The sequence below is a fragment of the Zea mays genome, chromosome 10 (genome assembly GCF_902167145.1).
Source record: "Zea mays cultivar B73 chromosome 10, Zm-B73-REFERENCE-NAM-5.0, whole genome shotgun sequence".
NCBI classification, from domain to species: domain Eukaryota; kingdom Viridiplantae; phylum Streptophyta; class Magnoliopsida; order Poales; family Poaceae; genus Zea; species Zea mays.
The window spans coordinates 125,393,854-125,409,606 of NC_050105.1; the positions used below are offsets into that span (position 1 = coordinate 125,393,854).

A 15,753-nucleotide genomic window follows, 5' to 3' on the forward strand; every position below is an offset into this window, starting at 1 on the left:
TTAATTTAATGATACCATTTTTTAGTAGCTCGTCAAATATTTTTATCGCATTTGGCAACATTAAAAGTAAATTTAATAACTTATTGTCGATTCTTTTGAATCGGCTGTAAAAAAGAACATGCATAAGATTTGGCCTTCGTTGGTCAAACAAGCTCAGCAGTATATACATCTGCGGGTTCATCATCTGAACTATCACACTCTACTAGATGTATAGTATGGGTGACCGATTTTGATGTCTCTTTAAATCGGCTTTCACAGGCCAAAGCCCACTAATGTAGATGAGCTATTAAAAAGAACTGAGTGCTATCTAATTTGTCTCTTAAGTAGGATAGCAACCCATTAAAACCCAGCCCTACTAGCTCTTTGTCTGCGACATGGATTCGAAAACTTCGGTTTTGTAGCATCCCAAAAATCCTAACCCAGGTTTGAAACCCTAATCTACCCTTTCCCCTCCTTTCATCCTCTAATTCCAAGAACTCCCCTAGATTTTCTTTCATCATATGCATACACTTTGTTTGATCACAAGCACCTCACTTAGATTCTATTTTCTAACACCTAGACTATCTACAAAATAAATTGTTCAAAAGAAAAAGATGCAAAAAGGGAAATAGGAATTAGAAAGTAAAAAGAAAAAGAGAAAAACCCTCCCCTCCCCCTGTTGGGCCGACTCCCGGCCCAAACCCGCGGCCTCCCCTCCCCTCGCGCCCGCGCTCCTCCTCTCTCGGCCCATCTCTGCCTGCCTCCACGCGCACGCGCCAGCCCGCTCCGCACCCCGCCTCCCTCTCACTGGCAAAGCGTCCCCACTCGTCAGCCGCCCTCTCTCTCGCGCGCTCGCTCCCTCTGGAAGAGTGGCCCCGCTTGTCAGCTGCTTCGTCATCCTTTCGCCGTCCCTTCACCGCAGTCACCTCCGGCCATCGCCTCCGTCCTCCCCTCCATCTTCTCGCCGCACAGGGAAGTTTGGCACCGCTCCGTCCTCCCCTCCCCTTGACCAGCGTCCTCGCCGGTACCGCCCCGCCGTGGTGTCCCCTCGGCGGTGCTGTGCAGCATTTATGGGCGGCACTGTGTAGCTCGCCGGAGCCAAGAAGCTCCACCGCCCCCCTTCCCTCGCGCGCCTATAAAAGGCTCGCCCCGAGCTCCTTCTTCCTCGCACCAACCTCGGCCATCCCTCTCCTCCCCTCCCCCGAGCACAATTCGCGAAGCGCCGTCGTCGTCCTCCTCTCCGGTGAGTCCTTTCCCCCTCCTCCCTCTCCCTCTCTGTTGGTCCAGCGAGAAATTAAGTGAGCCGAGCAGCTCCCTCACGAGGCCACGAACCCGAAGCACCACTTTCCAGCCCCCGTCCCCCACCCAGGGCCCACCGGCGGCGATCCCCGCCGCGGAACTCCGCCCCCTCCCCGTGGGCAGCCCCCTCCCAACCCTCTCCGGCCGAATTGAGCCTACCCTTAGAATCGCCAGCCTCCGCCCATGCTAAACCACCCTCCCTTGGACCGAGAACCGGGCCACCGGCGGCAAGCCGCCGTCAAGCTCACCGGTGACCGGCCCTTCTCCCTCGCTCGGCCGGTTCGCCACGCCGTCTGGCCGCGACACCGTCCCCCCCCCCCCCCCGCTCTCGCTGGCAAGTGGGCCCGCAGCGACGCCGTCACCCTCGCGCGCAGCGCCGTCTCCCCCTCGCTCTTGGGCCGCCGCTGGGCCGTAAGCGCTCCCGCGCGTGCGCTCGCGCCCGGGGTGGGCCAAAAACCGTGTCCCCAGCCCAGGAAAGAAGAATTCTCTTTTCTTTTTCCTTTTCCACCCTTTTTCCCATTTAAATAGTTTTCTCAATATTTTATGCACCAAAAATTATCAAAAAGGATTTCCAAGGTTACATACAATAATGATGTTAGAAAATGACACACTATAATTGATAAACCACTATTGATGTATTGTTTTATTGCCTGTTTCCTAGAAGAAGCAGGGACCGCAGATCCGGATCCCATAGCTCCGGAAGAAGGGCCGGAGCCCGAACTTCCGGAAGTAGATCTTCTGTGCCAGGAGAGCTTCAACGAAGGCAAGTCCATCCTTCCCTTGATGCATAAATTACCTATTCTCTCTACCACTGCCTAGGCCGGGAACTATGGGGGAATATTGCATTGTGAGTGAGAGATGGCCCGCATTAACATATACATTCTGGATACGAAATGTGGATTGGGAAGAAGGGCAATGTGTTTCTCCAAATAAAGTCTCTTTTTGAAAAGTTTTGCGATGAAGGGTACTCACCCTCATCACCCTGGGAGTGGGATGATCAGGGACTCCCTGGTTTAGGGGAGGACATAAGGTGTTGGCTCAGCTGGTTTAGGCGTGAGCAGAAGGATTGTCCCCTCATATAAGGACCGGCTTGTCATTTTCACTACCTGTACTCCTTTATCGTACAACCACTCGAGACTGTGTGGGCAGTCACTCAATCCGAACTCGTGCGGTCCAACCCCAGGGTTAAGAAGGCTGGGGAGCACCGGGAGGATAAGGAGGGGGAAAGTTTTGTCCGGTTTGGACATGGTGGTGGCCTGACTCCTTCCGGATAACCGTTAAGGTTAGGACGTACGAGTAAGGAAAGAGATCCGGCATTCGGGTCTCGCGACGGTGAGATCACAGAAACCGGGCTAGTGGGTAAAGTGTTCCCCTCTGCGCAGAGTTGAAACCTATTCGAATAGTCCATGTCCGCTGGTATGGACGAGTCTGGTATGGTATGGCAATTAGAACTTTTTCTATGAGTGTCATGAAAAGGGGAATGCGTGAATAAATAGGTGTTAAGAAAGAAACTGAGGCCACGGGAGCGGGAAGCTCAGTGGCGGTTGAGTTTTTTGGACTATGGGAAAAACCTTCAAGTAACTGCCTTTCTCTAAGAAAATGATGAGTGACCACAACTCCACCAAATTGAGCATGTATATCATAGGTCTCTTTCTCTCTACGGGAGCGGGGTGGGCTTGCGGAATACCTAGTGTATTCACCCAGATTTATTTATGTTTTTCAGCAGCCGAGGACTTCTTTTCTGCTATGCTTGATTAAGAGGGCTGTGTCTGCACCCAGTTCTGCCTGTGGCTTGGGCTAGTATATTTTCCTACTGCGTTTCTTAATTTGGCTCTCTCGAGCTTGTACCCTGGTATTGTAATAATTTTTATCTAAACTCTGTACTATTTGAAGTAAGGAATGTGTTTACTAGCCTCCTGGGACTAGTAATTGTATCACATTTGAGTCCCAAAGGATCGGGACGCTTCAGGTTTCTAGTGTCCCGGAACCTCCGGATATAATCATTAACCAATTCTTCGCATCCCAGTCGGCTGAGGCTAAATTAGCCAACCCTAATTCATATTCCCCGGAAAAGAAATGCTCACGAAATTTACTCTCTAGATCGTTCTAGGAATTAATGGAGTTAGGAGGTAGGACGGTGTACCATGCAAAAGTGGTATCAGTAAGGGATAAAGAAAATAAACGAACACGAAAGGCTTCCCCATCGTCTAATTCGCCTAGCTGTGCTAGGAACTGGCCTACATGTTCGTGTGTGCTTCTACCACTTTCACTAGAAAACTTAGAAAACTCTAGTATCCTTGCCCCTTGTGGGTACGGGACAGTGTCAAACTGGAGATCATATGGCTTTTGATATGACTGCCTTACTCTGGCTACACTAACACCGAGCCTATCTCAAAATAATTCAGCCATATATTCCCCAATTTTCTCCATTGTGCCCGGTGGCAGACCACAGACCTTGGGCTGCAGGGCTCATTTGGTCGGGCATTGCTATGTCGATCTTCTTGTCGTGACCGATCGATAATGTTGATCGGCCTATGATCATATGGTGCGTTGTTGTTTAAATATGTAGGGGGGACCTACTGCTGCTGTGGTGTGTAATAATCTGGTGCATAGTGTGCAACAATAGGTTTTGCGTATGCGTATTCGGTCTGTCATATGGTAAATCCAAATTGTTCGGTTGTGTTCGCTAATATTGGGGCGCCACGTGGTGGTACTAGTGCAGCCCCAGACTATCCCGAAGGGAAAGCCGGACGGTAAGGGCCGGATTGTCGGGGAAAAGCTCGGACGATCCGATCGTGTCTAGGGGCGCCGATCTTCCAAGCAGAGACGACGGTGGTGGTATTTGCCCTAGATATGAGTTCATTGACATATCATATAATGGATGGGTAACCCCATTTGTTGCCGGTGTATTAGACATAGATATCCTATTACTAGTTTCGTATGATGGAAAACTAGGAGCAACAGATTTCTACAATGAACGTGTTAATTTTCTAATTGATTCTTCTAACTCTTCAATCTGTTATTTCATTTGATTCTGATGTTGATCTACATATTGTTTAATCGATTGGATGTCGTCGAGTTTACTTACGTTGGGGACATGAAGAGAAGATAGAAGATATGCGACGTCAATCTCTCCATGTTTGACAACCTTCTAGTGGCGATCCACCGTGTATTGTAACAAGAATTTCTCCTTCGTTTGACGCATCTAGTCCTTGTATTGCTGTTGCTCATCGGCCGTCAGACTTTCAACAACTGGCTTCAGTATATTGTCCAGAGAGATATCGGTGTGATCTTTAGAACCGGCCATTTGAGTGCCTGATTTTTAGTAGATCTAGACACCTGATCCCCAACGTAGTCGACAAAAAGTGTGTTGGTGCCGATCTGGACGCTAAACACTAGAACGAACCGCCTGGCGGTGCTCTCTGTGGAGGCACGAATGGTCTGCGGCACAGAGGCGGACGGTATGCGACCTAGCACAGGAGCGGCTCCTCCTCTGCATACATCCGGACGGCCCACGCCTGGGGCTCAGACGGTCCGTGATGGTGAAGAGGGTCATCTTCTTCGTAGCAGACCTAGATCTCGCCTCCCAGGACGGACCCCGCCGGGGAGGAGAGATCCTAGGGTGTGTCTTGGCATCGGTAGGCCACCCAAGACGCCTTTAGTCGATGTAGAGTCGAAGAGATGTGAAGATTTGAGGTAGAGGGAGGCTAAACTAGGGTTAAACTAGAGCTACTCCTAATGCATAAGGTAAAAATGTTAAGTAGATTTGATTGGATCGATTATGGGAGGTTCAATCAGTCGTAGCCCTTCATCTATAAAAATAAGGGGTGGTCTGGACCCGTCACAAGTCAGTTCTGACTTAATCTCACAGGTTTAGCTAACAAATCCCGTAAGAAATCTGAAACCCTAACTGATTCTATGCACGGGCGGACGGTTCGCGCCACTACGACAGATAGTCCGGACCGTGGACCGTCTGGCCTTAGGGCTGGACCGTCCGCCGGATCATTTTATGTGCTCAACACGACCATTCTAGACGATCAGGTAACTCATCATGAGTCAATCTTTTAAATTTAGTAAAATAATTTTACTACTTATACTGGTATTAATTATTAGTTTTATAAAGACTGAGATATTTCCCATATCAGTACTAATCGTTATTAACTTATGAGAAATAAGGTCATCATAGATCAACTCATTCTATTTCCATAAACTGTATAAAAAGTGGGGAGTTGGATGATAGACCATCTCATTCCATTCCATGAACTAAGAAAATTTATTTTATTATTGTAGCTATGAGAAGAACTGCAGTCGGTTCTTGGTCCCTGCTATAGACGTTCAACCGGGCCAATTTGAGAGCTGGCAACAGTATCAACCTCAATAGGGTCTCCATGGGTGTCGCTGAACCCCACGAAATACCTAGCATCCTGCGCCTCATTGTGGTTCTCAAGCTGGCGTTCCTCCTCCTCTGCAGCCGCGTCAAGGTCCATGACCTCAACTTCGGCCATGAGCCCAAGGAGCTAAACCGGTTAGAACCATCACCTTCGGTTCCTTAACGACTGCAATGCACCTGAAAGGGAAATAGGCTTAAACCTTTTCCTAAATGATTTTGGTGGTTGAATTGCCCAACACAAATAATTGGACTAACTAGTTTGCTCTAGATTATACACTCTACATGTGTCAAAGGTTCAACACAAACCAACAAAAGAACAAGTTAGGCTTCAAAAGAAAGGAGCAAAAAGGAAACCGAAGTGTGCCCTGGTCTGGCGCACCGGACTGTCCGGTGTGCCACCAGACAATGTCCGGTGCACCAGGGTGAATCAACTTCAACTCCGCAGCTTCAGGTTTCCCAGGCGCAGCTCTGCTATAATTCACCGGACTGTCCGGTGTGCCACCGGACTGTCCGGTGCACCAGCGGAGCAACGACTATCAGCGCGCAACGGTCGACTCTGATAGTGAACAGTACAGAACAGTACAGAACGGGGATCAGTAGAGAGAGGGAAAGGGTTGAAAGAGACCTGTCCTTAGTGGACTCCTCAACAGGGACTAGGCCTTCGAGGGCCGAACCTCGGTAAAACAAATCACCCGTGTCTCGTGTGTTTATTGCTTGTGATTTGTTTGCTCTCTCCCTTTCTAAGTTCTCTTGCGCTACTCTTTGCTAATATTATTTTGTGTTGCTTCAAGTTAAATTCTCATTTAGAGAAGCAACTCCTTGCAAGAAAGAACTTGTATTTATTCTCTTCTTATCTATGCTCTCTTGCATCATTCTCCACTAACATTTCTAGGAGTATTGTTACTGATTAAATTCCGCACTCTTTGAAAACAATACTCATTGCAAGCAAAGGACTTAGTTTTATACTCCGATAATTGTGAATCTTGTTCTAACCACTAATCAAGGGATCTAGTTTGTATTTAGAACTATAATTTTCAGGTTTCGCCTATCCACCCCCCTCTAGGCGACTTTCAATTGGTATCAAAGCTAGGCACTTCATATTGAGTCTAACAACTCGAAGTGATGGCTCGAAGAAGATCCCAAAAGAACAAGAAGACCAAGGAGAACAAGGAGGTAACTCTTGAGATATTACTTTCTGATTGTTCTAATTATGATTCATGGGCTGCTAGGGTGCTAAATGCTTTTAGAACCGTAGATCCACGATTAGAACAGATCTTATACAAAAGTATTATACCTCCTAGTTATGATAGGAAAAATGCTTCCGACAAAGATCAAAGATGTATACGCTTAAACTATCTAGCTTATGACATCTTAAGTAATTCTCTTAGCAATGAAGATTATCGTGCCTTCATATCAAATTATAATGAATCTATTCATGATGCACATGATATTTGGACTAAAATTAAAATCAAATTTGATGAGTCCAAACATGATAGTTCATTTTGTGCTTCTACTTCCTTTAGTATTTGTGAAACTAACCCTTTGAAGGAAGAAGAAGAAAATGAACGATTGAGACCAAACGATGAATCCACCTCTCCAAAAGGTTTGTCTTCCCATTTCGATTCCCACATATGTTGTGTGGCTAATGAAAATGATAGCGGAAGCACAAATGAGGATGAGGAGGATGAACGAAGCTTCATGCAACTCTACGCTCATCTAAGCCTAGAAGATAAGGCGGTCATGCCCAAACTTCTAAAAGAGCGAGAGAGCAAAGCGAAGTTCGTCAAATGCTAGAAGATGTTCTCTCCATGAAAATGCTACGCTTTGATGAGTTGACTAAAGAACATGAGGAGCTAAAGTGCTCTCATGGTGATTTGGTCCAAAGGTATGAAACTATTTCAATTGAGCAAGATAACTCTTTACATTGTATCGATCAATTAGTAAATAGAAATGTCTTGCTTAAGGACCAAAAAGAAAAGCTAAAAGATGAAAATCTTGCTTTTCAAGAAAAATATGATATGCTTCTATATTCTAATGAAAATCTTATGAATGATCATATCATATTAAACATTGCTCATGAGGTTGTGATAGAAAACTTAAAATCCCAACAACCTCACTCATGCACATGTATTCAAATTGAAACTATATTACCATGTGCTAATGCTTGTTGTCCGTCGACAAGCAAATCTTCCTTTGGGCTAGAATTTGCAGGAACAAAAGATGATACATATCAAAAGCTCAAAGAAGAAAATGAGAGGCTAAAGATGAGCTTGACACAACTTAAAGGGAAGTGCATTGCTCAACCTTCTCAAGATAACCGTGATCACATGGTGAACAAGCTTGAGACGGGAACAACCGTGGCATGCACTAAAACCCTTAAAGAAAATGTCAAGGACTTGAGGATTGCCAAGAGGAGGGAACAAAAGAAGAAAATCAATACCTCTTCCAAAAGCCTCAACCATGCCTCCATAAAAGGTAACATCCAAGGTAATAATCAAGTCACACTTCATACTAAGAGAAGTAAGAAGTGTAGTGAATGCTTTGAAAAGGGACACTCGATTTGGTCATGTCCCTATATTAAAAATGACTTGATTACTAACAAGGATGATAAACTTTGTTTTAAATGCTCAAAGAAGGGACACTTAATTAAGTCTTGTCCCTATTTAAAACAAAAAGGCATAATGTTAGAAAAGAAAATATTAACTAACCATGTAGCAAGCAAGAAACAAGGAAAGAAGAAATCTTCAAAACTTGAAGATCGCCTTTGCTACATATGCCGAAAGAAGGGACATCAATGCAAGGATTGTCCCATTGGTAACTATCCCACCTCTAGCTTGTCAATTATTTCTCATGTAACTAGGCAACCCAAAATTGCAACTTGTGCTAGAAAGGTAATGAGTTTACCAAGCGCTAACACAAAGAACTTTTGGGTTCCTAGATCTTTTGTTGACTAACCTTGATGGACCCATCAAGCGATGGGTACCAAAATATGCTTGACAAGCTTTGCAGGAAAAGGAGATGGTATGAAGCTTTGGGGTGCTTAAGAGAGTCAATTCAATTTTTATTAACTCAAGCTATCAATCTTCAATGATCTATATCCAAGATTGACCCAAAGTTATTTTGAATTGTTATATCTAAAACTCATATCATCTCGGGGAAGATATTGATGTTGTAGGAAATAAAGAATTATCATATGCGGAAAAATCAAGACCTACAACATGGAGGAAAGCCAAAGGATGGTAACAATTATGCTTTTAAGTGCAAGCATCTTAAATTATCATTTCTTATGTGTCTTGTGTAGTCACATAGAAAAAGAAAGCACTTCAAATGTTTTTAAATTATGTCACCATTCTTTGAAGAAATTCCTCTCATATGGTAGATTGTATATTCATCATTTCTATATCATAGCAATCTACATGCTTTAATTGTTGTAAGTATATCATGGCATGCTTTACACTAATCATCCTATTATTGCCATGTTCTAGATATAGAGAGATATTCCATGTTCTCACGTAAGGAATTCAATTCCTTAAGACACTTATTAAGGGAATCTCTCTTTATATCTAGAAATCGTGGGACTAATGTTTTTGTCTAAATAACCTAAGTAGTCTCACATGTAGAGAATAAGTTTCTCTTTGGAGATGCGCAATCTAACATGAAAAGAAAAGTCAATCCAATGATTTATGTTGTTTTGCCTCTTGCTTAAGTTGGATATGATTCTTCTATATTTATCGCTCTCCATGTTATGAATTAGATTTATTCCCATAATCTTAAAGAATTATCTATGCTTGTTTTGTAAGCAAAATTAAGCATACATCATGGAATAACCTAGTTCATATTATAAAGTTTCCATGCTTTAGTAATCTATTTTCCATTCCTTATCAAAATGATTACACAAATGGAAACTAGTGCTTGTGTTACTAATGACATATTTCTTGAGCTTACTTATGAAAACCTACAAGAGAGTAACTGCAAGCCACAAGCCTCAGGGTTACTCTTCACCCAAAGGAAGAAAGGTAAAAGCAAAGGTATGGGAACTCATCTTCTTAATCAAATATAATTCCCATCATTGGTTATTTATTCAAATTCTATCTATATGAAGAATAGATTCTTTATTGGACTTAAATCAACTAGATGTGCATTTAGTCTCATTCTCATAGATGCACTTGTCCATTAGAATCTAATTCATGTCTTTGCTCATATTGATATGCCTCTAAGATTATGATAATAACATCAATATGAAGAAATAAATTTCCTATAATTGATCAAAATGTTTAAAAGGTGCATATTACTCTTTTCTACTGATGTGCACTAATGCTAAGGATTTTACTTCATGTCTGTGTGACTTGTGAATGATGAATTGTGTATATTCCTTATCTAAAAGAAATCATCCTTCAACATGTACTCCCTTGTGCTATTAACATCTCTCTTGAGTATTTTCAATAATTTTGGAAGGAAAAAGAGACAACTACAAAGGGAGGACACTCAAATGAAAAAGGAAGACATCAAGAGCAACAACACCAAATTGGATAATGAAATCTTCAAAACAATCATGGTGTGGTTGTAAGCATTCTAAATCCTTTTCATTGTGAGAATAACTAGGCATAAGTTATTTATTGCAAGTCTTATAAGCATTGATTAAGATGAATAGTGCTTCTCCCTATTTGTCTTTAAAAGTAAGTGCATCTATCCAATTCATTCAATTTCTTGATGCATATCTTTAGGGGGGTGCCTATTTCTATATCTTGATTATATTGAGACTATCACTTTATCTTAGTAATCTCATATAGTCTCATGTATGAGAACAAGTTTCTCATAAAGCATGCTACTACATTTCAATCCATCTTGGTAAAATATTGTCACTTTTATCAAGGATTGTAACTTTCACTATTAAAGTAGCATATTTACTGGATTCTCCTGTTTTTAAGCTTATATGATAATATAATGCCTATGTTGTTCTTTTGATCGTATCTGTTGTTTGTTTGATCATTGAATAACTTCAATTAACACTTATGTTTCTTAGTGCCTTATACGATTTCAATCGATATCTCTCTTGATATGCACTAAGTTAAAAGGAGAATTCATGATATATTTATGCAATTTGTGATCTACTTGATATATATTATAACAATGACTTAGAAAAGGATCACTAGTTGTAGAACCCTCTCTTGTGCAAAATATTTCCATACACTGTCTTGAATATAGGTCTTAAAGTAACTAAGACTAAGGACAAAGCACAATGAAGAGAGCGTCTCTATGTGAAGGTACAAAAGGGTAAAACTACTTCCTCTCCTTTTTACATGTACCTAAATCTTCATTTTCTATACATTCCTTGCTTATCTTGTATAAAAGGAAGAGAAAGCATGTCTATGCATATCCCTGCTTCATACCTAGTTTAACCTCTTAAACATTTCATTCCTGCATTTATGCATTCTTGTTAGAACTAGGTGAAGTGATTTTATTGTCAAAGAGCTTAAAGCTTAACCGTGTAACGAGGATAAGCTACCTTTGTTTCAAAAGGTGGAGGGTCCTTAAGGGCTGATTTGGTGACCCGGGATCCCGGGAGGATTGGAGAGGATTGAGGAAGAAATTAGTTTATTTCCCCCTCAACCCCCTCCAATCCTCCGGGGATCCCCTTGTCACCAAATCAACCCTAAGTCTCTTTGAAATCCTTAAGGGTAAATGCTTAAGATTCCAACATGCTTTCATAAGTGCATAGTCTGTCATGAGCATCACACTTTTATTATGACACATTGCACTTCATAGTTTCTGTGTTAAAGAGATGTTCTCATTAACCTAATTATGTGCACTTGGCATTTAAGGCCAAAATCTGTATTCCTCACAAGGCACATATATAGGGGGAGCAATCTATTATATAGAACTGTTTAAGCTTAATTGAAATATCCTTTTAATCATGTCTCTTTCCTTTGGTACATTTGCACATTTCCTATCTCTATTGTGCCAAGGCTAAGACTAATATATTTTCATGAGCATCTCATGTATTAAGTCTTAGATTGAAAGGGAAATGGAGTATTCAGCAAAGGCATCGCTTCCACTCTACATCTTCGGTATTATCCTTCCTTGCTGGTATTCCGCCAGCTCTCCAATTTGGTATAATCTTCACTCATATATTATTTGCCAAAGGGGGAGAGAACGTAAAAATGGCTTATATTTCACTCACAAGTATCCGTTTTTGGCGATTCATACCAAAGGGGGAGAAAGTATTAGCCCAAAGCAAAAGGACCGCACCACCACCAATTTCAAAAATGTAGTCTTTCAAATTTGTATTAAAAGAAGGTTTTCAATTAGTATCTTATTTTTTATAGAAATTTTGAAATTGATATAACCCCTTTCAAAATTAATATCTAAAACCCTCTTGAACACTAAGAGGAGAATTTGATTGAGGGGGAGTTTTGTGTAGTCAAAGGAAAAGCATTTGAAACAGGGGGAGAAAATTTCAAATCATGAAAATGCTTCTCAAAATCTCATTCACTTACCTTTGACTATTTGCAAAAAAAACTTTGAAAAGAATTTCCAAAAGAATTTGCAAAAACAAAACAAGTGGTGCAAGCGTGGTCCAAAATGTTAAATATGAAGAAAGCATCCATGCATATCTTATGAAATGAATATTGGTTTAATTCCAAGTAACCTTTGTGCTTACATCTTGCAAACTAGTTCAATTCTGCACTTATATATTTGCTTTGGTTTGTGTTGGCATCAATCACCAAAAAGGGGGAGATTGAAAGGGAAATAGGCTTAAACCTTTTCCTAAATGATTTTGGTGGTTGAATTGCCCAACACAAATAATTGGACTAACTAGTTTGCTCTAGATTATACACTTTACAGGTGTCAAAGGTTCAACACAAACCAATAAAAGAACAAGTTAGGCTTCAAAAGAAAGGAGCAAAAAGGAAACCGAAATGTGCCCTGGTCTGGCGCACCGGACTGTCCGGTGTGCCACCAGACTGTGTCCGCTGCACCAGGGTGAATCAACTTCAACTCCGCAGCTTCGGGTTTCCCAAGCGCAGCTCCGCTATAATTCACCAGACTGTCCGGTGTGCCACCGGACTGTCCGGTGCACAAGCGGAGCAACGGCTATCAGCGCGCAACGGTCGACTCTGACAGTGAACAGTACAGAACAGTGAACGCAGCAAAAGTCAGAGCAGTTGGTTAGAGGGCACCGTACTGTCCGGTGTCGCACCGGACTGTCCGGTGCCACATGAGGACAAAGCCTCCAACGGTCGACTAGCTCCAAGCCCTAACGACAGGGTGACGTGGCGGCGCACCGGACACTGTCCGGTGCGCCCATCGCCATCAGCCTTCTCCAACGGCTACAATTTGGTTGGTGGCTATAAATACCACCCCAACCGGCCACTTCAATGTGTGGGAGCCCAAGCAACATTCCAAGTCATATAGTTGACATATCCAAGCCCTCCCAACCACCTCTATTCATTGATCCATCCTATACACATGATTTAGACCACTACAAACCACACAAGTGCCACAAAAGAGAGCGCAAGCAAAAGAAAGCCTCTTGTGAGAGTTTAGCTCTAGTGCCTTGTAAGATTCATTGAGATAAAGTGTGTGCTACATCTTGCGTTCATTTGTGCGTGGAGTTTTGACTCCCATTGAACTTCCTCTAAAGTTTTGGAGTCTTGTAAAGCTAGCAAGAGACACCTAAGTGTGTGGTGATCCTTGCGGGGTCTTAAGTGATCCTTGAGAAGAAGAAGAGCTCGCCGATCTTGGGGATCGGTAGAGAGAGGGAAATGGTTGAAAGAGACCCGTCCTTAGTGGACTCCTCAACGGGGACTAGGCCTTCAAGGGTCGAACCTCGGTAAAACAAATCACCCGTGTCTCGTGTGTGTTATTGCTTGTGATTTGTTTGCTCTCTCCCTTTCTAAGTTCTCTTGCGCTACTCTTTGCTAATATTATTTTGTATTGCTTCAAGTTAAATTCTCATTTAGAGAAGCAACTCCTTGCAAGAAAGAACTTGTATTTATTCTCTTCTTATCTAAGCTCTCTTGCATCATTCTCCACTATCATTTCTAGGAGTATTGTTACTGATTAAATTCCGCACTCTTTGAAAACAATACTCATTGCAAGCAAAGGACTTAGTTTTATACTCCGATAATTGTGAATCTTGTTCTAACCACTAATCAAGGGATCTAGTTTGTATTTAGAACCATAATTTTCAGGTTTTGCCTATCCACCCCCCTCTAGGCGACTTTCAGCACCAATAGTCCAAAACTACAATTAAACTAAACTCTAGAATGTAGAACGAAGAGATGATTAGAGATGATTACACGAACTTTGAAAAGTCGGAGCACCAGAGACAACGCCAAAGAGGATAAGAGCTGATGATGATTTTCAACTGAGTATTAGGGAACACTGGAACATGATGAGATGAGTCTGGGACTGGGATTCGGGAGCAAAAGGGCGAGGGAGGAGGAGTTATGAGTATAGATGTCCAAATAGACGACTTGCGAAGACCGGCGATCGGCTAGCACCGAGAAGACCGGCGACGGTGAGCCATCACCATCATTGAGTCACACGGTCACACGCACCACTCCGCGTGTCCAGTGTCCACCAGCGATGAGCCGAGACAACGAACGACGAAGAGGAAGCAAACAGGTGACGACACACCGGCAACGGCAACCAGACACCACAGACGAGCACCAGACACCAGCTAGACACCAAATCTGGAGGGGATTAGACGAGATAAACGAACCTTGCACAGCTGAGGAGCTAGAACCACCGAATCCGGAGACCGGAGGGGTTAGGGTTAGGGAGTCCCCAGTCGCAGACGGAGGGAGTGACGAGGGAGGACGGAGGAACTCCAAGTCCAAGCAGGTCGGAGCACCACATACGACAGCGATGGAGAGTCGTCCGCCGTCGAGGTCAAGAGCCGACGGGATGCAACGGGCGAGAACGACGGCGCCGAATCGCTAGAGATGGGGACGGAGGGCCCGAGGGGGTGAGGGGATTAGAGATAGGGTTCGGGTGTGTGGCCTGGTTGGGGGGGCGTGTGGCCGCTGGCACCATATGCCATATGAAAAATGGGCCGCCGCTGTGTCGGCCCATTGCTCGTGTCGGATCGGACCAAAACACGCGGGCCTCTGTAGCTGCCCAAACCCGGCACGCTAAACAGGTCGTGCCGTTACCAACCCTGCTTGGCCATGCTTGGACCGGACTAAAATCGTGACGGGTCAAGTTTCAAATGGACGGTCCGCACTGTTTGGACATCTATAGTCGTCTGAGGCTGAAAACTAGTGAGAAACAGCATCAATCTTTTTGGGGTGAATTCATGCCAATTTTATTAGTTCAACAAGGGAGAACAAACTCACTTACAGGCGGCCATTAATACCTGCACTAATATACAAAGCAAACATACATAGGTGAATTGGCAAGCCGAGATGTTAGTAGGGAAGGAGCAACGGCAAGAAGGCTCAACACAATCAGGATTCGTGTACCAATAATTATTAATTAGCGTAAGAAGGCAAGAACTCTGCTGATCTGCAGTCTGCTGTTCTTCAAGTAGCATAAACTAAGATACATCGATTTCGACAGAGTAGACCCTTCAGCCAGCAACAACCATCCGTGTCGTACATAAAAGTCACTACGCTATTACAGTATTTTTCCAAGAACCTGACGAGCACAGCGGCAGCTGCGGGACTGAACTAGCGAGCAGAAATACAGGCAGCGGAGCGATGACGCCTCCTCATGCATGGCTGGCTGACGCGCACCAGAGATTCAGAGGGAAATGAATCCTTCCTTGACGAAGAGGGCGAAGAGGATGACGACGAAGCCCGCCGCGACGCTCTGCGTGCTGGTCACCACCGTCTGCTGGTACGCCAGCAGCGTCACGGCGGCGCCCAGGCACCCGATCAGAAACCCGCTCAGGTTCCGGTCCATGCCGCCGCCGCTTGTTGCCTCCCGTCCTCGCTCCCAGTTGCTCTTTGGCTTCTTTGCTCGGATGCTATTGCGTGTGGAGACGACGAAACGAAGGATTTGGGAGTTGGGTTGGGGATGGCCGGATGGGGATAAAAAGCCGCAAGGTCAACGGCTGCGGCGTTGGTCTGGTGAGG

At 43.9% G+C, this 15,753-nt stretch overlaps 1 protein-coding gene across 1 annotated transcript; it reads right to left on the bottom strand.

Annotated features, from left to right (window-relative positions):
• Window positions 1–15,163: 15,163 nt before the first annotated feature.
• On the bottom strand, window positions 15,164–15,753 carry LOC100278511 (uncharacterized). Its single transcript, NM_001364419.1, has one exon. It carries the CDS (start codon window positions 15,578–15,580, stop codon window positions 15,419–15,421), a length of 162 nt encoding a protein of 53 aa, NP_001351348.1. The 5' UTR covers window positions 15,581–15,753; the 3' UTR covers window positions 15,164–15,418.